Below are 23,762 nucleotides of genomic sequence, written 5' to 3' on the forward strand. Positions count from 1 at the left end.
CCTACAGTGGAGAAAGCTTCTTCTCAGCTGTTTTGCGGTGAAACACAAGTGGTCTCTTGTAATCATGTGTTTGTGACATAAGAACTGAAATCTATTCATGGACATGCGAGGTGGTGGTTCATGACAAAATAAATCCACTTATAGACCGACTGACACAGATGATGATTATGAGCATTAGGTATAATGGCCTCTATTATGGACCCAAGAGATGGAAACATAGACTGCCTGAAGGAGATATGAACTGGTTTATATAATGTTCTTCACAGTGGGAGTTATTTGTGCTGACGACTTTGCAATATTGGAATAGAAAACAATTATTTCTGCCCCCAATCAGGTTAAACAATGCGCCCGTTGTTATTGCTGATACACAGAGGACACGGAAACTCCAACTCCAGCTTAACTAATCACAACATAAGTTAAGATTGCTGCTGTAACGGCCGCTTCAGAGAGCGTGGAACACAATTACATTCCTCCATAATATTAACTGTATGCGAGAGCTCCATAAAGTGCTGAGTCATTACATTTAAGTTAAATGTTTATGTAGAATATTTAGTTTCTGTATACCAATCTCTCTTCACGGCTTGCTGTGTTCTACAAGTGCAGAACTAGCTTTCAAAAAACTCTACACATCAGCCCCATACATTTAATTAGCGTTAAATACGACAATATTTGATTATGGAGATGTGAATATGGAAATGTTTTGGCTTGACATATCTTTGGAAAGAATATCTGCCAAATTGTTGCTGAACCACATTGAAGTTATTAGTTGTTTTTTTCTAAAAAAAAAACAGTTTTTCTTTTAATATTGAAAATATCACAAGAACATATCTTTTAACAACATCAGAAGACTTGATCTCTGTTCTTGTCTGTTTCTGTGCATGTGTGTCACCATCACGCATCTGACCACTGACTTTAACCCGCCGTACTTCTTCTTTTCTCCTCACAGGCGTACTGAGCCTCCTCGAGCACGATGAGGAGTACGTCTTTACGCTGCCCTGTGCCTACGCCCGCTCCATCCTCACGGTGCCCTGGGTCGAGCTGGGAGGCAAAGTCTCCATCAACTGTGTGAAGAGCGGCTACTCTGCCTCCGTCACCTTCCACACCAAGCCCTTCTACGGAGGGAAGGTACACAGGTGAGCGCTTCCCTGCCTGAAAAATGCAGAAAAATGTGTCACGCTATATGTTGGAAAGAACTTAGAATACGTCACACTATTGTACAAAGCTACTGAATTTAAAAAAAAAGGGTTTTAAAAAGTTATTCATTTAAAAAAGTCACGGTATAACATGTAAAAAAAAAAGGAATATGTCGAAATAAGTCATAGCATATCGAAGAAGTTAATTAAAAAGTCACCTTTAGCGTCGTATTAGCATGTCTAAAAAAATATATACTATGATTTTTCTTTTACTTTTTTTTTTAAGTCATTCTATCTATTTTTGTCGCAAAAAAACTTATATTTTAAAATGTCATAACATGTCAAAAAATTATATATACCACGCAAATGTCCCTCGCTGTCAAAAGAAAGTGTCTAGTCCAGTGCAGTATGTAACACACTCCGTGTGGACACTCAGAGTGACGGCAGAGGTCAAACACAACCCCACCAGCACCATCGTGTGCAAGGCGCAGGGCGAGTGGAACGGCACGCTGGAGTTCACGTACAGCAGCGGGGAAACCAAAGTGATCGACACGGCAAAGCTCCCGGTGACCAGGAAGAAGCTGCGGCCGGTGGAGAAACAGGGGAGGACCGAGTCCAGGTGAGAACCCGTCGCCACCCGGATGTCATGTTGGTAACGTGCGGTGTTGCTCGCTGTGCGACACACCGGAACTGTAATCGCTGTGCGTTGCTTTGCCTGCGCGCAGGCGGTTATGGCAACACGTCACCAAGTCGCTGAAGGAAGGGAACATCGACGAGGCCACGGAGCACAAACACCGACTGGAGGAGCGACAGAGAGGGGAGGAGCGGCAGAGAGCAGCTGACAACGAACCCTGGACACCCAAATACTTCACTAAAGAGGTACGGGGAGGGCGATGGAGGAGCTCAACGTGTGAGAGCAACACAACAACATATTTACTGTCATTCGGTTTCAATCTCCAAAGTGTGGCCATTTAAAGTGTTATTCATCAGTGTATGTTTTGGGAGCAGGCGAAGCAGTCAAAATAGGCACCGTTGATGAAAATAATAGGTTATTAGTTTGGTAGCATGAATCATTGTGTTGAATGTACACTGACTCGTTCTCTTATGAAAGAACAGGCAGCAGCAACTTCACTTTATTAATCGTGAAACAAGATACCGCTATGTTAACGGTCTATCGGGTGTGATTTTGCTCACATTATTTGAACTGTCAGGTTAATAATGAATAAAAATGCAAACGCTCGGCTAATTTCATCCGTGTGCATCACCGCCTGGACGCGGTTGCTGTTGTGTTCTGTGCTACTTGCTATAGATTTGGTTGCGTTTTCTTTCTTTTTCCACTTTTTTACTCACTACAGAGCATCTACGAGGGAGGAAGTTTTATTTAGGGGACAGCCATCAACTAAAAATGTGCCGTCGTTCTCACGGGGTTAATTACTGATTACTTCTTGACGTCTTTCCACACGCGCAGGGAGACAGTTGGATCTACAACAGCCCGCTGTGGAAGTCCACCTGACGGCAGAACAACGCTCTCTCATGATGGACAATACCGGAGAGCGATCCCTCCTCTCCACACTGAGGTCAGAGGTCACGAGCCGCGTCCTCCACAGACCTCAGAGACTCACAAGAGACACTGCGGAGACACAAACGGGAAGCGAGCAAGGTGCCAAAGCGACCTCCACCGCTAGAACCAAGGTGGAGGTCGCAGCTCTGGGGGACAGAAGTTTTTATATACAGTTAAGAGTATTACTATTCAAAGTAGAGTATTTCTATTTTTCACCTTGCCAAGGCCTTTTTTGCACACGCACTGTAATGAAGTTTGCCACTTGTGTTTTTGTTTTTTTATAATCGTAACGTTTCCTCAGACATCGTCAAGCTTTTAGTTTGTAATGCAGCGTTAGAATGTGTGTACATGAAACTGTAGCTGTGAATGAGTGGTTTATAAAGCACTTTTACCATAGAAATTAATTAAATAATTAGTCTTTAAGGTTTTTACCAATCAGTGGGGTCTCTAAGAGCGTCACAGGAAGTAAGAACATGTAAAACGATTTTAAATTACATAAATCAAGAGTTAAACAAATGTACTACATTAGATTGTGTTCATATATCATTAATATTCAGTACGTTAGTGATTTACTAGAAAGTAAAAGGTCCTGATTGTTTTGTCTGCACTATGAATGTATCTGGGCACATTTTAGTAGTATAATACTTTCCCATCTCGTGCGGTTACACATGCTTTTTGTGCTTTGCCTTTTTATTTTGCCACGTCGCTCCGTTTAAAAAGGAAGACACCGGTCGAGTGCGACGCCTCTGCATATCAAACGCTTTCCATTACTACCTCTCTTGTTCAGCTACTCAAGCCGGGAGTCACTTTTTCTTTGTCCAAAAAAAAAGAAAACACCGGTTTGTTTGTTGCTGAACGCTCCCAGGTCCTCTTATCTTTTTATATATCCGTGCCTCCAAGATGGCGCTTGTGCAATTAGGCAGCGCGCGCCTGCCGAAGTTAATTCTTCACCTTTTTTGTCGCCTGTAGCGATGAATATGGATGAGGCGGCTTGCAGAAACGCACAATCCTGTTCTCCCATCTGGAGTTGGCTGGAAGGTTGCCTCTGAAGATGAGCGGATAATCTAGCAGAATAAACACTGGCAACTGGCTGGACGGAAAAGGAAATCTATGTATTTGGGTCATATTACTGTGGTGCTCCGATGATCTCATGTTCGACAAACAACGGTCAATTTTCAAACTGAAGAGCTTTTCTAAACAAACGGCAGAAATTAAATACCAGAATTAACAATTTCACTTGTTCTTCGTGACACTTTGACCTTTTTATTCCCCCCTACGTGAATAACTCACTGCTTGTTACATTTGAAATCGTAATAGTATTTAAAAGTCAGGTGAATTTACCAGATGCCTATTTGTAGCGTATGTCATGTCAGTAGAGAACAAATCATTTAGAAATACTGTTTCAATGACACTCTTCTCTGACATGAAACAAACGTTATTTTTTATTATATATCCAAAATAATCCAGACTCACTGAGGGAGAGTGATTGTGGATGGAGGAGGGATTGACCATTTAATAAAGACCTTCTATCTTTTGTTAATCAAACATGTCTCATGATGTCCTGAGTGTACATGTTAGACTGAAACCTGTTTGTCAGAACAGAGTTGAAGCAGGAAGTCGTTTTGAGATCGTTTTTGTTCTAATAAAAGTGCCACAGCAATCATGGACTCACTGTGTCCCCAACATGGAATATTTAATCCTCACAACTGGTAGATTGCTATACAATCTGGTAGGCGGGTGAACTGGGACATTTTCAGTGGCCCTGAGCTTTCTTTATCCAACAGATTTACCCACACAGTGGGACCCATCACCAGCCGGAGGGAGCGTAGACTGGGAGAGTGAGATCACTCTTCATCCATGTTGCTGCGCTCTGAAGCAAACGTCTTCCTCCACAGGCTGATGCTGCCATCAAGTGGTTGGCTTTGTGCTGAATATCAACACACTGAATACGTTCATGTTTGCGTCGGTTCAGAAATGACAACAACTTGCACACGTTTTTTTTCGTTGAAGTGTATATTTAAAGATGGCCAAACAGAACAATGTAGAAATGTAAACTTTGAAGGTGAGGGAGGGATTTCGTCAAAACTAAAACGGTGTTAAGGAAAGACGGCACTGAGCTACTAAGAAACGAGTCAAACTCAGTAGCGGAAGGAAGCGCGCTGCCGCTCCTAACGGACACAAAATGAAAACGCAAGAGGGCAACAAACTGTACATCACATTAAGGCTTGGTCTGAACCCTCCCCTCTCTTGACAAATGAGAAACCAGGAGGACGCGATTCAGCTTTAGGCGCATGTGTGACTGAATAACAATGTGGCATGTCTGAAATGGTGACAGGTTTCAGAGAAGATTAAAGAAAAGAAGAAAAAAAAAGCAATTCAGACATTTTTCTTTGTTTTTTTTTCCAAAGTGTAAAGTAAAGAAACAGGTGATACAAACAAGTCACTGTCCTGTGAGATGTGACAGTACGGCTGTGTGATGTGGTCGTCCCTCTGTGTGTCACTTGATCAAAAGTAAAACAAAAAAAGTTACTGAAGCGTGCACATACAGAAACACCTGTAGTGTTTAGAACATCTGGAAGACCCAGACGCACGAAGAACAGTGCAGTGCCCATAGAACAGGAGGTCAAAGGTTACGGCTCATCGGAGCTGTGTCCCAAATGCATACCAGCTACTAGACCTGAAACAATCAGATGAGTCCATATGAATTTACCATTAGTCAACTTTAATTATTCTATTTTAATAGTTGATTGTGTTGTTTTTTTTTCAAAGCAGAAATTCCAAAAATGTACTACTTGCTATGCATCTTCTATATGAAACTAAATATCAGCTGTTACTTTGTGTCCACTTTGAACGGCCGGGAAGTCTTTTACTGAATTATTTTCCTTTTTGTGTGATGTATACGTTAAACTCAGAAATTAGGGTTTGCAATACTACGGGTGTGTATACTATTATCAAGAGTACACTAAATATTAGTTAGTTCTCCCCCCAGTGGGCAGAGAAGGAGATCCATCACATATATGATGATTAGAGTTGAATTTATTAGTCGATGGACAGAAAATTTAAAAAAGGCCACTCAAACCCCATTTTACCACCATATCACGATATCGTCAAGCTCATCCCAAAAAAATCTGCTCTGAACTCGAGGTGTGGCGTTTCAAAGACGTGAGCGATTACCAGATATGGAGGGTCTATTTGTGAGATTGTATCGGGGTGCATCATGGGAAAAGTAGGATTCAGGACCGTGTCAGGTTATTTTATTAAGCTAACCATTTGCTTGTTCCGGCTTCTTCTGGCTGCTGTTTGTTTAACAGTCTTAATGTTATATTTAGCAGTTTTAAACCTTTGGTCAGGCAAAACTAAATGTTAAGTACCTTGGGCTCTGGGAAACTGACATTCAAAACTACTTCTGAAAAAATTGAATTTTAAAAAAGATAAAAGTAATCCCGAGGTGCAGCTTAGTGACGTATTTGAGAATCGTGGTTGTCAGTGCGACTTCACCACATGCTCAATACCGGTTAGGACTTGGTCCTAAATGCAGTATGGAATTAGGACACAGCTCTAAAGTACATTAAAGATGGTCGTTGGTCAACCGTTGTCTCAGACAAGGATGGAAGTTTCTACTTTTCCTCGCCTCAGATGTCTCATCTAGTCTCAGTGCTTCAATACCAACTACCCCCCCGTCCCCCGTTTCCAAGCCTCAGTCTGGTCGAGGCTCCCAAGCCGCAGCATTGATACATGAGCTGAAGAAAAAGCAAAGTTATCGAGGCGATGGTGACCAGCGATGAGGCACGAGGCTCTGCACACTGAACTAGAGAGCTCCCCCTGCAGGAAGGGAGGCCTAATTTATTATCACTACTTTTTACACACTGTTGCTTGCTTTTCTGTCTTTAAATCCCTACCTATCAGCAGAAATGTACAATCTATGCAATTTATGAAAGGGGGGCGGGGAATTGTAAAAATTCACATTCATACTTCCAACAAAATCCCGAGCCCCTCTGTACAAGAATTATTGCATTCACTGATCTATTTGCTGCCATACAAAATAAAAAAAATGGAACAAAACAATCACTTAAAGAAATTAAGAGAACTGACAACTGCATATTTAAAAATCACCACAATAAACCAATATATTATCATCCTTTTACACTTATTCTTTACAGAGCATATTTACACATTAGGCCAATTAGTTTTTTTTTCTAAAGAATTTTGTTAAAAAAAAAAAAAAAAAGGTTCAGGGAGCAAGGCAGACATAAAGGAGAGGATGATGATAAAAAGGTTAATTTTACAGATGGGTGGCTAGACGGTGGCGTTCCTCCATACCGCATACGGTCCTCTGTACACGCGTCAGGAACAAGTCCTCAGCCTCACTCTCAGTAATGAGTTCACATGTGCCGTGGAGCAAGGTCGATGGGTCTTTGGTGCAAATGTTCCTAGTCTTCTCTCTCTTCCCTTCCCCTCCCTCCCCCCTTCTTCACCTCCTAACACCCCCCGATCCCCGCCCTGATAAGCAGTTAATTAAACGTACCACAAAAATTAATTCGACGCCGAACCAAAGCAGAGCAGCCCTACGCCTCGCCACACATTCAAGTACAAAGTAAAACAAAAATAGAACAACAACAACCTAGAAAACAGGAAAAAAAAGGGGGGAAAATTAAGCAAGACAAAGGTCCTCGGGATAAAACGGTTCTGGAGCTAGCCAGATATGACACTTCCTCAACACACGGGGGCGCTCTAATGAGAAGCGCTTGAGACCAAGTGCCAGATAAACGGCCCCTGTGTTCTTCTTCATTGGTTGTTAGAGGTTTCTTCGCAGGTGTTTGTTTTGCAAGAAGAGTTCATCGTGGTCATTATTTTTTTTGGAGCTTCTTGCCTTTCCTCAGGGCGAGCTTGTTCTTGATGTGTCCTCGCTTCCTCTTGGCAGTCTGGTTAGAGCGACAGGAAGAGAACAAAAATGTATTCTCTAAAATCATTTACATCTTGAATTTAAAAGGATGTAATTGGATTTAAACAACTTTTATGTAACTTCTGGCAACACATAGAATCTACGCATTTGATCTAATGACTATAATGACTGAATATGATGAATTTAATGTCACAGAAATGGACTTTCAGAGCTACTCTGCTTGAATATACCGTGTATGAAAATAAGACAGACATGCAATACTGGTCTTAAAAACCTATAGTGGAGCTTATACTCTAGTTTATTAACAGAGAAGAGTTGTTTATCATCATCGAGTCATTAAATTATTCGTACAGTCACTTTGCCCTGCTGGTTACAGCCTATGTTAATTATAATTAATTAATATAAAAACACAGTAATTCTGTCTAAGAGACCAGAATAAAAATGAGAATAAACTACGGCTACGAGGCAGCGGCACATTCTTTTTTCACATAAATGCTACTTTCTGAAACTGGAAGACCAAATGAATCCTGTATATGTACATCAAGATGTACAATAATAAAACAGGGTGTGTCCCGGTACCTTTTTGGAGGTGTACTTCTGCTTGGGCACTATACTGCGAAGCTTGTGGTCCAGCGGCTCCCTGTTGTCCAGGTTCTTGACCTTGTAGATCCTCACCAGCCAGTGCTCGGAGGTGAACGCCTCCTCCAGGTGCTTGAACGAGATATCCTTGTTGCCGATCTCGGCGTTGCGCGTTCGGTCGAAGCCAGGAGGCGTCCGGAAGTCCAGCTGGGAGACGGATAAGGATGTCTTGGTTAGAGCGCTGCATGGAGAGGTTTGTTTGGAGAGGTTTGTGCTTATCCAAAAAAAAAAAAGGGTGTTGTGCGCTGCACAAATATATAAAGCAACCCGGGCAAAATGTTGTAGTTTCTGATATTATTTTATATAAATTAAATTGACCTGATGTGCAAAAAGCTTTTTAATAAAATGTTTACATGAAAGGCTTGACAGCAGGAGGAAACAGCGAGACTGACACTCCGTCTCGGCAACAGAGTCTGAAGTAGTCTGGCACAGAGGCTGTTTATACGGATTAAATAAAAAATATTACACTTGTTAATTTGTGAGCTTTGGTCCGAAGCAGGTGAGCTGCGTCCCCTCGTTCCCAGTCTTTATGCTGAGCTTGATTCGCTTAACAATTCAAACTTTGTACCCAACAGAAAGAGACACGAACAAACTAAATTCTAATTCTTTGGCTCATGATTACAGTGCAGCATCTGTCCTTTGGTAACGGTGTATGACCCAATCACAATCTCTCGTTCCTATTATTCTACTCCTTCACTGTGTCCTTCCCACAGTTGTTCTGCCCCCATCACCTCTACTCTCAAAGTCACACTCCCATTCTACTAAACCTCTGCAGACTCGGCTCACTCTCCCTCTCCCTTTGTGTACCACGTCCTCATCTACACCGTGGCATCTCGTGTATGCCTCAAGGCTGCTTCAGAGGACATACTAAAATAGTATTTGTCACAATGGTTTAGTCCTTTACAGTGAATTCACTAGCGCTGTTCATCTCATCACTCAAATGTCAAGGAGAAATGAAAATAGAGATAAATGGGTTGGTTTTTGGAGAGATCCTTTTCATTACATTCTTTCTATTCGATACTGTATTACGCATTGTCAGCATGATCCTTTAATCTCCACTTGCCACTACAAACTGTATCCTCAACTTATTGTCTTCTCCCCGATGTCATTTGAGCCCGTTTCCCCTTGTCACATCCTGTTTTCGTAAACCTAATCCACCCTGCTACTCTCTCTTTCCCCCTCCTGCCGTCGTCGTCGTCGTCCTCTTCCGTCTGCGCCTCAGTCCTTCCATCTTTCCCCCCTCCGAGCAGCGCTGTGAGGCTGTCTGTCTACGCATGGCGGCTGCATTGATTCTCCCATCTCTGCTGAGCTGTTGGCCAGGCCGCGTCTACAGCGGGGATGTAAGCACCTGGCAAGAAGGATCCCTCTCATCTCCTCTGCTACCTGCCAGAAGTAGCCGTGGAACATTTGAAAGATTCTGCCCTCCATCCTTTATGCCCCCGCGCCCCCCCCCCACCTCCACAACCGCCTCTCCGATCCTCAGGAGCTCCCCAAGGCATCTCCTTAAATCCTCTTCCGCCTGTCTGTCAGCCAACTGTGCTTTTAAGATACAGGAGCAAGAAGATTTACACCTTTGGTGGCAACAGCAGCTTGTTATTCTCTGGTAACGCTGCATAAAATATAGTAACAGTACTTTTTTTTTTTACTCCTTCGGAGATGGCAGCAGCATGTTACTTTCTGATCTTTGCCCAAAGCTGGAACTCATTATTTAGAGTAGTTATTTATTCCCGGTAGCCTTGACCTGACCAGGAGGGGGAGAAAAAAAAACTACACAGTAAAGTAAAAGAGTCTTTGATTAGAAATATCTCCTCACCTGCATTTCACCGAATCGGTAGTAGGACATCTTGTACATAAGGCAGTTGAGCAGAGTCGGTGAACCGGCTTTATCCACTCTGAACTCTCCCTGAGGGGTGAAGTAGTCGCTCTCCTAAAGAAGACAAGGAAGAGATTACGGGAGGATGAGATGGTGAAGGAATTTAGCAGAAGTCGCTGACTGGAGGTGACAACAGGAGTGGATTATAAATATAAAAACTTTAAGTACCCATGGTGGATAAAAATGTATTTATTAAATCCCTTATATGAACACAAAATGGTTTGAAACTATTGTCCCACCCAAGTTAAAAAATGACTGGTTATACAACATCAAACGTTAAACAATAGCATGTGAAATAAAGGAGATATACGGTGTTATTAGAGCTCTTTAGGAGGTGCTGTGAGGCAGATCCTGTGACGTTGACAGCGCCGTGCCAGCCGGTTGCTCTTGTTTCTCGTCTTAATGCCGAGCCAAGAGAACCATTCGCGACTGTAGCTTCACATTTGCTTGACAGACCTGAGAGGTATCTCAATCTTCTCAACTCTCGTCAAAGGAACAAAGTGTATTTCTCAAACTGTTAAATAATTTCTTGAACTTTAAGTACTTTATCTGAACTTTAACAATTCCCTGCACTTTAAGTAACCGTGGTCACAGTTGACTTGCAGCAGTAAGATGTCTTAAATGCAATCAAGAAGCCTGGTTCTGTAAACAGGATGGTGGGTTAGATAAACATGGCTTCCTTGGCTAGATTTCTCCTGGAGAACACAGATTTGATGACCATGTATGTTTCTGGTTGGCTTTTTACTTCTTTGAGCACGAGAAAGGAGTCCGGCTAACACCTCAGATATCACTGCTACGTTATCCTCAGCTACAGCTGACAGTTAGGAACATTGCTGTGCAACAAGATTTCCTGGAGAACAGCTGCAGTGCAAGTCTCACACTCACCCTGATGTCCTTTGGGTGCTCTCCCTCCGCTATCCGCACCATCCAGAGGAACTTGTTTATATCGTCTCCCGAGTAGCCGATTACTCCTCCGAAGATAATCAGCACGTAGTCCACATCCAGAGACCTCATGATCGTGTAGGCCGCGCTCTCGTTGGAAGACATGGCTTTCCCCACCTGGAAGCAGACGCGCAGAATGACAAGTGGTACTTTAATTGGAGTTTCCTCTGTTTCACAAGACACGACACTTCAGTGCAGCAGTGGAAACAGGAATTATTAAACAGACATCCATCTTGTATCTTGTGTAATTACAAATCCTGTGGACAGATGCTGAAGCGACAACATGAAGCAGGTAGAGAGCAAGAAAGAACAAAGCTAGGGGGCTTTTAAAGACTTAACTAAAAGACGAAACAACATTCCTCTACATTTGGCAGCAGAGAAGAGGAAAAATACATAAATCAAACCCACAGAATCTGACAGCAATTAACTGAAATCCCCCTACAGTGTAAATTCAATAGGAAAAGTTTAAGCAAACAATATTATCCGGCTGGTTGGAAGAAGCGGGTTTATACTGTGTGGCAATTATGCAAAACATTCACTGACGAGCTTCCTATTCATCCAATGGCTGCTGGAAGAATTATTGGGTTTCTGTGTACGTGCATGGATCCAAACAGGAAGAGAGCGGAGAGACGAAGACTAAAATAGAAAGAGTCTCACCAGTGCTATATGACTGTTGTTCCACGTGTTATTATCCACTAGCGTGGTCCTGTTGGCCATGCCGGCTATCTGGTAACCGTAGTCCCACCACGACATGACGCGGACGTGCTCGTCTGTGTTCTGCCTCAGCCAGTAGTACGCCTCCCTGAAGTCATCCAGGATGTTGCGCGTCCTAACACGGAAAGCAAGGTTGATAGGTAACAGTGTTGACAGGCGTATCGCCGCGGAGGCTAATAATATTTCCGTTAAGAGACTTTGAACCAGAAGGGCAACAACAGCTGAAAATATACCATCCATGCATAATAAACTCGGGGGTTAAAAAACACACGCTCATGTCCTAAATTGACCTTGAAGAGCAAAAAGCAAACACAAATCCAAACAACCAATAAGTTATAATGGAGGTAATGATATTATATGTGTGTGTGTGTGTGTGTGTGTGTGTGTGTGTGTGTGTGTGTCATGAGTACATGTGCGAGAGGAAAGAGCAGAGTGGTGGCGATGCTGCTCCCAGCAGCACAGCTAAAACCATTGTCTGAGAGCCATTAATATATGTATGAGGACTTGCATCAACCATTAAGTCTTGGTCTTCAATATTTCCTCCTTAATGCTGAAAGAGAATAATTATGCCTGGAAAGAATCTCAAGAGAAAATATCGGCTTTGTTGGGTGACTTCTGTAGCAACAATAAGTTAAGCAATCGGATTAAAACTCATAGGTGCTCATATCAATATTTCCACAACCCTCCAATGAAATATTCATGCTCTCGCTCTATCCTGCTGCTCTGTGTATTCATGTACACACGCACGCACACACACACACACACACGCGCGCACACACACACACGTGTTCATTTGCATGCAAGGGTGAGCAACCCATTCTTCTGCGTTATAAAATATTACTTGAAACTTTGCTCGGCTCCTCACCAGCTAGCTCCCGCGCGTGTGTGTGTGTGTGTGCGTGCGCACACGTAAAGATGCGTACCCGTCGTTGTTGTACGAGGCCAGCACCACGCTGGGACTGGAGTAGGCGTTGCTGGTGACCCAGGTGCAGTGGACGGCGAACATCATCAGCAGCATCAGCATGAGCATGGTGACGATGGACTTGATGTTAGGACCCAAACCCTCCTCCGCCTTCTCCTGCTCAGACACATGTTTGCGCACCTTGCCGGCCTGCGGGGGGAGACAAACACACTTGTGACGGACAGGAAAAAATGATTTAAAAAAAAAAAAAAAAGACTGCAGGGTTCCCGGGCAGATGAATTATTGAGTGATGTAGATCATTGAATAAACTAATTGGGCAAAGTATCTTACGTCATGCTGAAGTTTTCTGTACTGTTTGATGCATCACTAAGGATTGTGAGATGAACCTTGGGATGAGTTAATCATTTCACACGAGCAGCAGAGAATTGTTAAGGCTATAAAAAGTCTGGAGGGAAAGAGATCTGCATAATGTGAACACTTTGACTTCTCAAGCACCTCCAATTACTTGCTCTGACATCCAAACGGAGGCTAAAAGTGTGCGAGGACTGAGGTCTGCAGATCATACTGAGAACTGCAAAACAAACTGTGACAGATAACGGTTGTGTTGACAGAAGTTGTACTGGCTGATATCGTTAATCATATTTGTGATTATTTTAATTAGTGTGTGTGTGTAGTTATTTTTTTTTTTAGGTCTTTCTTGTAAAGATCAAAATAATACTTCCTTAATGAATGAAGAAATAATCTATAAATAATATAGAAGGCAAAAATTGGTTAGTGAATAAAGTCTTTTACTCTAAACCTTTCATGAACATTATATGTTGATGACATTATATTAATTGATAAAATAATGCAAGAAGGTTGCATTACCGTCTTTAATGCACCTTAATTGTCGAGTTTTCACTGTAAACATTATGTATAATGTTTTACTTGAATTAGAATATTAATAGAATATAATATCTCAAAACTCTAATCTTAATGAAGCAAATATTTCTGACCTCAAAACCTTTGCAGAACCAGAACTGTATACACTTAGTTTATATCAGCCTGCAGACTTCTAATCCTCTATTATTGGCACATTACTACTGTTTTACCATCCATCAGCAGAAATGTTTCTCACCATTTGTATCACATTGTGTGGAGTGTGTATACAGCGTGTATTAACAGCAACGCTTCCAAGTTTCTCCAAAATCTCCATGACTGCATTTTCTTTTTCCCACCAGCGCAGGGCGGCAACGATGTGTAACGAAGCCACGTCACCATAAACAGACATTGATGTCTTGATGCATAAAAACTGCCTTAAATGTGTCATTTTTCAAGCCAGTGTTAATTTCACAAAATTGTGAGACAAGCTAAAACGTTGCATCTCAGCAACACTTCTAAAAGACGGCTATTTGTGGGCTCCGTGTGAAATAATACGATTAAGAGGTGGACTGGAATAGACAAAGACGGCAGTCGGATCAACACTCCACCGGCTCAAATTATGAGCAGCATCACACAGCTGCAGGTGAATCACAGCTAAACTGGGGACGGAAGCTGACAAACATGCAAACCGTGAATCCAAACAGCAAAAGGTCTTTAAAGCTAATCATGTTTTCCTATTCGATGCACATTTCTACATTCATTCGGTCCCGTCTCGACCTTGTCATAAAGATTCCCAGAATTCCTCTTGTCGTCCTCGTCGCTGCTGTCTTCAGCGGGCGGCTTCTCCCTCTTCGTGTCATCCCCCATGTAATGCTCAAAGACGCTGGAGAAAGCCACCGCGGACAGCATGCACACCACCGGAGTCAGCGTCAGCATCAGACGCACCATCACGCCGGCAAAATAGACTGCGCTGATGGCATACAGGGCCACTGGAATGAAAACAGAAAAGGGGGAGGGAGAACACAGTAGACAAGGTCAGACGAGGACAAAGACGGAGTGCGTGTAAAGGACGGAGGAAATGGGCCGGTGTGTGCGAGGCTGAGATAAAGACATGAAAAAGAGAAATTGAGTTGTAACGCAGCATAATCAGTCTGCGCTGGCTCTGAAGAGCTCAAACCCCAAATGGAGAGAGAGCGCAGGCTGCTTTCCGTCCTTGAAAAGTGCCGACCCGGCTCAACAGGTGCACGGCTAATCAATAGCTGTAATTGGCTGATTAAGTCTGAGGGAGAAATGGGCCGCTGAAAAACTCTTCTGGCGCTCAAAAGGTTCTCCGCCCTTGATCTTACTCTGTATACATAAAAGTTTTGTTTGAGTTGATTTTGAAGTTCCCACCTCAGTGTTTTTCTTTCATGCACAATAGTGGAAATAAAGACAGATACTATAGTGATGAGGATGGATCCTAAACCAGGAGGCATTCATTCAGAGTAAAGAGTCCTGATCACACACTCTGATTTAGGTTTATTTTTGACTTATTACATACAATTTAGAAATAGTGCCTGTTTATTGTAGCTTACGCTTCATAAAGCAGATAAATGATAATTAGGGACTAAAGGACTATACCAGTAAAAACTGAGAAGTAAGAAATGATGGAGTAGAGTTCTGATGTGGAAGCAGCTGGAAGTAAAAGTTGCATAATTTTCTTCATAGACATTTTTAGGGGACTGACAGACTGGCACTTTCAAGTCTCATATGGATATGAAACTCTCCAGGTTCAATCATCAGCACAAAAAATATTAGAATATATACCCAGGCTGTATATAGCACATGCAAGCTTAAGGTTGGAAGCCAACTCCGATTCCCACAGGGCATTTTGTTGAGAAAAATCCAATCATAGAGTTCTAAATTCTGTTCCACACTGCCTGCAAGGCCACGAACCTGATGTCTGTGAAGCACATTTAAAATGAATGAAAATTTAAATAATCTAATTTGCTGGCATAAACCTATAGGATTGTGACATAATCTAGGAGGGCCCTGTGTTTATTTGTCAAGTAACAATGAGGGTGTCATTACTGAGTGAGCTGTGATGGACGATGTTACTCTCCGCCACAATGGAAATCAAAGCTTCGAGGGCATATTAAAAAAAAGCCTGTAGATTGAAAACAAAAGGCTCCTACCGAACACTCGTTCATCGTTGATGTTCTTGATGCAGAACCAGAGGCCTGCTGGGAACGTGCACACCAGGATGTGGAGGTCGAAGAAGAAGGAGACCCACGTTGTCGGCTGGTGCTCCGACACCGACGCTATGATGGGGATGTGGATCTTTGCATAGCTGGAGATGGAGACAGACGGGATGTAATTCATGTTGGGTTGAGCGCGCTGGGAGTGTTCAGACAAATTATACATTAGATTCTCCTGATTAACTCCAGAATTAAGAAGGAAAAAACAAACAAAAAATGTACCTCCCTGGCATGCTTATGGTAAAATATGAACAAATTTAGCGCTCAAGATGACTAATGTTGTTTTTCTGATCCGCGTGCTCCCTCTTTATTCATTAAGGGATTTCACACAGCAGATTCTATACTATTTTAAATATTCCCCACGAAAGTGTTTAGTGATTACAGCTGGGTAAGAGAAAACACACAGCACATTAAGGAATTAATATGAGCCTCCAGAGAAAAGTGGATGGAGGAGAGAGGGGGGAGACTACCCCATACTGCTTCAGTCAGCAAACAGGGTGAGGTGTGCGTGTGTGTGTGTGTGTGTGTGTGTGTGTGTGTGTGTAGACAATCGATTGGGTGTGTTGAAATATCAAACACATTTCAGAGCATTTGGAGAACACCAAATGCCTGCTGCGGTTTGGGAGTAAGACGATAGTTAAACACAGAGCCTGTGCTGTACTGTTCCCTCTGTGACGGTGCGGGGGGTTTATAGCCGTCGTAGGAAACACACACACACACTCGACTAAAAACAAGCGTTGCATCGACGGTGAGAGTGTGAAGGTCAGCTGAGCTTACCCGGTGTCCCAGAGAGAGTAGAAACGGCCGCTCCACGGAGCAATGTATCCTGGGGAAAGAAAAGACGATCAGGACAGAAGATAACATTTGTACTTCCTGGGTGCCTCTAAGCGTGCAGGAGGTTTGCGGCTCTACGTTTAATGTAAAAGTCGAGATTAGGGTTGATACAGGTCACAGGGGAAAATATATTAAAACAAGTAAAGTTAATTGTTCATAAAGTGGAACAGGTTTTCCCCAATCAATATAATAAAGTAATTTCAATGTCCAAAATATATACTCTCAAATCTGAATATACAGCTCAACACCCACTATTATACCACATACAATGACCTACATTCTCTATACAGTAGCCCATAAATTGACATGTATGGTTTAAATATGCGACTGCTAGGTGGTGGACTTCTTCTGCTGTGCCACCACATATACGGATACATACATAGGTGATGCAGCCTGTTGCATGCGATAAGCATACTGGAGCTGGCAGGACCGGCCTTTTAACAAATGCATGAGAACACGGTCACTGCCTTTTTTTCCTGGATGAAAAGCATTACGTTGTCTATGTTTCTCAACTAATTGCAATAAGTCGTTTATATATTCGAGGGTTTACCATGAGCATGGAACACTGTATGTTAGATTGTGTGTGGATTGGAACAGACGTTTCTTAATACCCAAAATTAAGCAAATCTGATTTTAAAGATGAGGATCATGTTTTACACATCTGTGATCATTTAAAGATCAATTTCCCTCCATGAAAACCCAAAGAGAATGTGCCAATGCCGAAAATGTATTCTATTGATGAGACTTAATTACTTGAATTGACTTGTTTATAAATTTAACTGAAACCATTTAAGCTGCAAATTAGACCGCACAGGGCATTTTATGCACGCATACGAATGTCTTATTTTGGTTAGGCTTTGATGTGGAATACATTTCAGCTCTCAACTGTAGCCTGGGGGCTCTCACAGCCACTCACACACGCCGACTGCAAGTGTGCAGACAACACAAACAAAAGCCGTGGCCCCGCATTTCAACTCTTGTGACATGTTTGCACCAACATGTCGCCGTTTCATGTCCTTTGATGCTCTTCAAGAGAGATTGTGGCTAATGTGTTTAATATTAATGATGAAATAATCACCACCACATCATCATCATCATGAATAGGAATAAAAAAAGAGCATTTTAAAATAAGATGTCAAAGCGCTGAACCGAAGCAGGCAAGAAAAATATGTATGTGGCAGTAGAAGTGGAATGATGAATATATTTTGAGAGTTGATTTATAAGATGACACTGATTTAACCGATCAATACTTGGCTCTGTGTTCAAGAGAAAGACCCACCCGGCTACTCTGCTGCAGAGATTATTATGAGATGAAAAAGTCTGACAGAACAGAGAGGGACATGTGCAGTTTCCCTAGAAAACTGGCACATCACCAAACAGTCACCGACTCCCACTGCTGCCTTCAGTTGGCTGACGCATCACAGCGTTTACCAGACGTCCAGTTCAATCCGGGGTCCTCGCGGGACTTCTGCATCCACACGAGTGGCCAAATCGGGTTTAAAGTGGGTGGGCGACCAATCTAAGGATGCCGATGTGACTGCAGATGTAATGTGCCACCTCCTCTTTGCACTGGGCGAAGGGCCTGGCTTCTTGTGTTTATATAATCTGGAGTGACAGATCGCCTTTTAAGGCAAGTAAATAAGCTGATGCTTTAATGAAGAAGAGAAAGCCAATATATGATGTTGGGGAAAAAACAGTAATGCTTTATTAAGGCTCATTACACTCTGCAGTAAAGGTGTGCATATGCAGCCGGAGGGGATAAGCTCTCCTTACACAGTAAACTATACCTGTAAACTGGCTTTCTTGAGACTAGTCTGAGGAAATTAACCACTAGATAAGAGAAGCAGAGCCAGAGTCAAAATAAGAGCTACAGGCTGGGTCATCTCAAAACACAACATTTCAGCAGAAGACAAATTAAAATCAATAAATAGCAGGGAGGCAAGATTTGAAAGGTCTGAAAGCAGGCAGCACGGAAAATAATGGAGAAAAACATTAACAAGGACAAAGTTCAACCAGCCGGCTGCGCGCTTCAGGGTTCAAACCTGGCCGACCCAAAACAACACATAACTGATTCCACAGAAAGGCCCGAGGTATCGCACAGCCCTCCAACAACTGTTCTCCAACTTGCACCCGCCTCAGTTTGTATTTCAGTTTATATTAGTTCATTATTTGTCTTCTGGGTTTATTTTTCTGACCAACAAAACGCCGATAGGCAGCCGCTCGGAGGCCTGGGGGTCAGACAATCGGGGAATAGTGTAGAAACACCCTGTATCTTGTGGCTGGCTAAAGAGTTTATTTAATTTTTTAAATGGCAAAATCCCAGATTTGGATCATCATTAAAAGATCCAGTCAACTGATCGTTCCACAAAAGGATATTTGTCCACCAAATTTAAGCCAAATTCAGGGGAATTTATTATGTCTGTATGCTCATAAACACACAAAACAGATGGGGTAGAAACCATCGGAGTATGAAAATCACATTAGAAAGTGAGATAATATCTTGACACTAATACTGACGACTGAACCAGGAAATAACCCAGGACATACTAGATGTATTTTTACCCATGTTTCTGTGTCTAAGTGACGAATGAGAACAACTCCTTACAATCAATGTACTTACACTAAACATCTTAGTTTCTGCCGCTGAATCCCTCACAGAGAGATCGTTGCATCCTTTATTGGAATATGATCTGCCTCTGGACCGCTCATCTTAACCAACTTTACTACACATACGTACACATAAGTTTTTTCCATCTTTGTTGTCTTTTTATCGGATTTCTATAAAATATAAAGGGAACTGTAAAAGCCTATCAATGTAAAATAGTACAGTATTGATTAAGACAGGTTTTCTTTGTTACTTTCCCCCTCCCCAATCTTTGTTGGCTTAGCGGTTCAGTAACAGGTTGAAAGAGAAGTCTCCCCACTTGCCAAGCCATGGTATTGGTTCCAACTAAAGGTACGTGCTTAACAGGAGGACCACATCAATTTATTACCTTTTTTAAAAATGAATCTATTTACTATTTCTATTAATTTAGGCACAACTTTGTAGAACCCATAGATGAGTCTTCACTTTGCTTAATTTGTCCAACAGCATAAAACCCGAAGACAATGAATCTAAAATGACACTACACAGGAAAAAAGTAGCTAATACTCAAAATTGTAAAGCTGAAACATGACCTTTTTGTGACTTAATTAATTATGATGCATGGAGAAATATCCTGTCAGCCAAATAATTAATTGTTTCAGCTCTACTTACAAGGACAAAAAAATAAATAAATACAATAAATGATGGTCTACATGTATGTAAACAGAGAAACCATGTGAGCAGACAAACAGACCTGTATAAGTCAGATAGATGACGGTGAGGAAGACCGCGCCGGCGGCGAGAGAGACTCCGAGGAGGAAGAGCGTCTGGAACTCCTGTCTGGTCAGCCGGTCCTTCAGGTACTGCAGGAAGGCGTAGGCTTGAAGGAGCGCAAACACACCTGGGAAAGGAGCCACAGCCAGAAACCAAAGAATGAGCAAACATACAAAGGAAACTCACACTGAATATTTGAGGAGGCCTTGATTCATGTTTTCTCCTGCAGGGTACGAAGCCGTTGTTTTTCTCCGTGGCTAAGAAGTGCTGCTGTCAGTTTGGCAGGATCCTCGACATAGCGGTTTGCAGATAGCCCCTTCGGCTGTTCATGCCGATGTCAAAGACAAATACTGTGGGACAACATACTTCAATTGCACGAGACAGATTTGTGTGAATAAGCCCTTCTCTCTCCCTGCCTTGTCCTTCTTGTTGCAGCGCCTTTCGATCACTTCTTCCCTCCGTTCCCTTTGCCCCGTCACTTTCACAGCGCCCTTTTCTCCGGTGCGTTTCTCTCTGTCTGTCTGTTGAAAGCGATATAAAAAATGTAAATGCAGGCCTGGTTTCTCTCGCTTTCGTCACCTTCCATCCTTCTTGACAAATCTCGCGTGAAATCGCCTTACTCCTCCGCTAGCGCCACCACCGCCCACAGCAGGTCTCACCCATTTCCAAGGTTAAGCTCCTGTCTGTCTCCCGGAGAGCCGCGGCGGCGCTAACCCGCTTGTCAGTCTGTGCCACCCTGCCCGCCTCAGGGGCCGACGTCTCAACGGTACCGACAGGTCCGCGGCTCTGTCACTCTCGCCCCGTCTCCCACTGTGCTCCCTGAATGCCACCACCAGATGTTCTGAGCAGCTGCTACACCAGTGACAGAAAAAAAAACACACACACACACACACACTCAGAGAGCCAAAAACGGGGAGATGATTATTATTATTTTTTTGTTGCATTTTTTTTTTTTTTTTTTCAAAGCCTCTCATAATGCGGTTTGTGTTGTCGACTCTCAGGTAAACAGGGACACTTCAACGTAAACCTGCTGCAGTGGAAATTTTCAAAAAAGGTGATGTTCGGCTTCCTGAAGCTGCCAACGACAGTCCTCTCCCAATCTAGATGGACGCAAACGCAAGAACCACGCACGCACGCACACACACACACGCGCCCATCCGTGCTGTCAGGCAGCAGATGGTCCCACTGTTGAGTGGCGAAGACCGAACAAGCTTTAATAAACTACCCACAAGCCAAGTACAGCACTAAACCCATATGGTCGACTTGTGAAGTTGCTTGCTTACTTCTACTTTCTGAGTGTATTTTGTGAGGATCCCTGTGTTCTTCTGCACACGGCGCGTGAATAACGGCGTCCAGATTTAATTCCTGATGCAGTCAAACAACCGCAAAGTGTGTGTGTGTGTCCGGTAACCGCAAGGTGCTTTGGATAACTAGCGAGCGGCTTATGTGAAGTCACACCGTTAATACGTGAACAGCAATCGACCTGAGCCTTTCCCTTGAGTGGCAGCATCAGCAGGTTGGAGGAAGATGTCTCCACGGCTCTGAAAGGCACTCTGTGTCTTTGTAGAGAAACACTGTGTGTGCCCCAGTTACTTCATGTAACTTTTAATCAGAATTTACCATTCAGCGTTGAAATACAATCTATTTCACTCCAACCCAAGGTGCTTTGTAACACGTCTGTGTTTTAGAGACAAATGCAGCATTAAAACCTGCATTCATCGATTTTTTGGGGCCAGTTGTTGGCAGAGGAAGAAGTTGTGAACACAGACATATTATCACCTCATTAAGTTGAAATGGAAAACAGTTGGTTATTTAGCGTTGAACAGACATCGCAACATGATTTAGTATTTTGTTTTTAGCCACCTGATGAATATCAGTCCAGTATATAAATCCAAACTCCTACATTAAAGATTTGGCTACTCACTTGATATTATAGCTGCTAAATACATGATCGCAATCACCAACTTGATGCCTACTTTGTTAGCAGCAGGTAGCATACACAAGGAAATAAGTGTACCAAACCAGTTAAGGTAAGACTATGCCACCACGTACTTGCCAAGAAGCTCATGAGAAAATTATGATTGAGTCATAAGTTGAAAAAAATGAGGCCGCCACATCTTCCAAGAACTGCTGACTTCACCATTGCACTCTGAACGTCATTCCCGTTCAAACTTTTCTAAAAGGGAACTTGTTCTCCCAGGAAAAACGTGGCATCAGCTACCTTGGAGGTACAGAGGGCGGGACTTACCGGCAGCAGCCATGTGCTCGCTGGTCCTGATTGGCTGGAAGCCAACAAAGGGGATCTGCATCGACAGTACGAGACCCACGATGTAAAAAGTGCTGTAAGCTGTAAAGAGGAGGAGACACGTTAGGAGAGGGCATATATCGTACAAGAAATAAAACAATCTAAAAATAAACTATTGTACCACTGAAACGATTCTGTTCCACTGCTCTGGTTTGGGCCCTACTCAGGGAAATCAGCCTCAACAGAGGTATTTAAAGTCTATTGATTTCCACTGTCACACCTCAGACGGAGTAAATACAAAATACCTAATCTAATGTCATTTGCTGAGAAATGGGTAGCTGGCGCGGTGTAGCAGGAGGAGGCCTGGAGTACAGTGACGGCGCCGAGAACAGTGCAACTCCCACCTTTGTAGCTGCGGGGAACCGATTGGCAGACGCACCAGCTTAATTAAGATTTCATACTCTTCCTGAAGAGTGTGCCTCATTTTTGAAGTAGTTGTGACTGCCCTCAGCTATCTCTCTCTCTCTCTCTTTTTCTCTCTCTCCCTCTTTCAGACATCTGCTATTGACTTACGACAGAGAGAGATGAATTGTAAGGGAACATAGACTGCGAGGCATTGTATTAAATCAAGATTTTCTTCCCTCTTCTCTTTGTACGTTCCTTCGCAGTTAATCAGAGACACCTGGCTCTGAAAACAGGAGCTGCGAGATGTAAAAAGGAGGGAAGGTGAGGAATATAGGACACGCCTGAAGACCTAATGTCTTTTCTGTCAACGGAATATGTTTCTCCATTTCTCATTTTGCTACCAGAAGGTGCATGGGGTTGCTGGATGACGCTCTGCAGACACCTTCGACGAACGATGACGGCAGGAGGGTATTTTCCACTTCATTTAACAGCCCTGCATTGTCAAGTAGAATTTCATTGGTGAGGACGGAGCAGAGGTAGGTCAAAGCCCTCTCGTCGTGAAGAGGCCATAATTCATTTTCAAAGCTCTCAAAGACTATGCTTTGCGGTTACAGTGAGTGCAACATATAATCACGTGTAGACAATATTTGGCACGGCTTTCGTTTTTGTGTCTCTCGACCACAGAGGCGGTGCCTGTTCGCGGGCTCACGGCTAAGCCGCCGACGAGGACGTGTGGAGAGTCTTGAAGGATCGAGCTTTAGTTCTGCGAGCCAACAGATAATGTGCTCGGAGCTGCTCTGTGAAACCAGGGATGTTCGGTGGAATAACAAGCCTGTCTCTGGCATTTCCGGGGAAGGAGGGGAAACAAGAAAAACTAACAAATAAAAACGCTCAGGTAGCAGGTGGATGCATTTACTGTGAAGTGGTGTGTGAGCGTACGGGTGTCTGCACTGCCGATGATAGAATGCTTGCGCTCGCGAGAGGTGAGCGCAGGCGTGACCGGGCATTTGAGCTCGTTTTTAGGGTCAAATGCTTCGGCGACGATGTTCAGAGACGCGGTAGGAAGGACGAGTGGTTTTGTCTCGTTTCGTTGCACACATTTCCATTCTAATGGAAGACGATCTGAAAACGCCGT

At 43.1% G+C, this 23,762-nt stretch overlaps 2 protein-coding genes across 3 annotated transcripts in view; one reads left to right on the forward strand and one right to left on the reverse strand.

Annotated features, from left to right (window-relative positions):
• Window positions 1–4,312, forward strand: part of LOC137784930 (oxysterol-binding protein-related protein 10) — a 54,718-nt gene extending 50,406 nt beyond the window's left edge. For both annotated transcript variants that reach the window (XM_068575925.1, XM_068575926.1), the window contains 4 exons: window positions 947–1,133; window positions 1,570–1,752; window positions 1,859–2,012; window positions 2,602–4,312. In XM_068575925.1, coding sequence (XP_068432026.1) covers window positions 947–1,133; window positions 1,570–1,752; window positions 1,859–2,012; window positions 2,602–2,646 — 569 coding nt within the window. In that variant the 3' untranslated portion in view covers window positions 2,647–4,312. The remainder of the gene's footprint in view (window positions 1–946; window positions 1,134–1,569; window positions 1,753–1,858; window positions 2,013–2,601) is intronic.
• Window positions 4,313–7,186: 2,874 nt separating this feature from the next.
• Window positions 7,187–23,762, reverse strand: part of LOC137784826 (dolichyl-diphosphooligosaccharide--protein glycosyltransferase subunit STT3B) — a 69,927-nt gene continuing 53,351 nt past the window's right edge. The window contains exons 6-16 of the mRNA XM_068575771.1: window positions 22,226–22,324; window positions 19,958–20,104; window positions 16,563–16,611; window positions 15,723–15,877; window positions 14,326–14,537; window positions 12,689–12,876; window positions 11,709–11,880; window positions 10,995–11,168; window positions 10,050–10,163; window positions 8,177–8,383; window positions 7,187–7,616 (exon numbers count right to left, since the gene is read on the reverse strand). Of these exons, the coding sequence (XP_068431872.1) occupies window positions 7,542–7,616; window positions 8,177–8,383; window positions 10,050–10,163; window positions 10,995–11,168; window positions 11,709–11,880; window positions 12,689–12,876; window positions 14,326–14,537; window positions 15,723–15,877; window positions 16,563–16,611; window positions 19,958–20,104; window positions 22,226–22,324 (1,592 nt within the window). The 3' untranslated portion in view covers window positions 7,187–7,541. The remainder of the gene's footprint in view (window positions 7,617–8,176; window positions 8,384–10,049; window positions 10,164–10,994; window positions 11,169–11,708; window positions 11,881–12,688; window positions 12,877–14,325; window positions 14,538–15,722; window positions 15,878–16,562; window positions 16,612–19,957; window positions 20,105–22,225; window positions 22,325–23,762) is intronic.

Source organism: Clinocottus analis, unplaced genomic scaffold (genome assembly GCF_023055335.1).
Source record: "Clinocottus analis isolate CAN_PGR_092001 unplaced genomic scaffold, fCliAna1.0.p SCAF_14, whole genome shotgun sequence".
Taxonomy (NCBI): Eukaryota; Metazoa; Chordata; class Actinopteri; order Perciformes; family Cottidae; genus Clinocottus; species Clinocottus analis.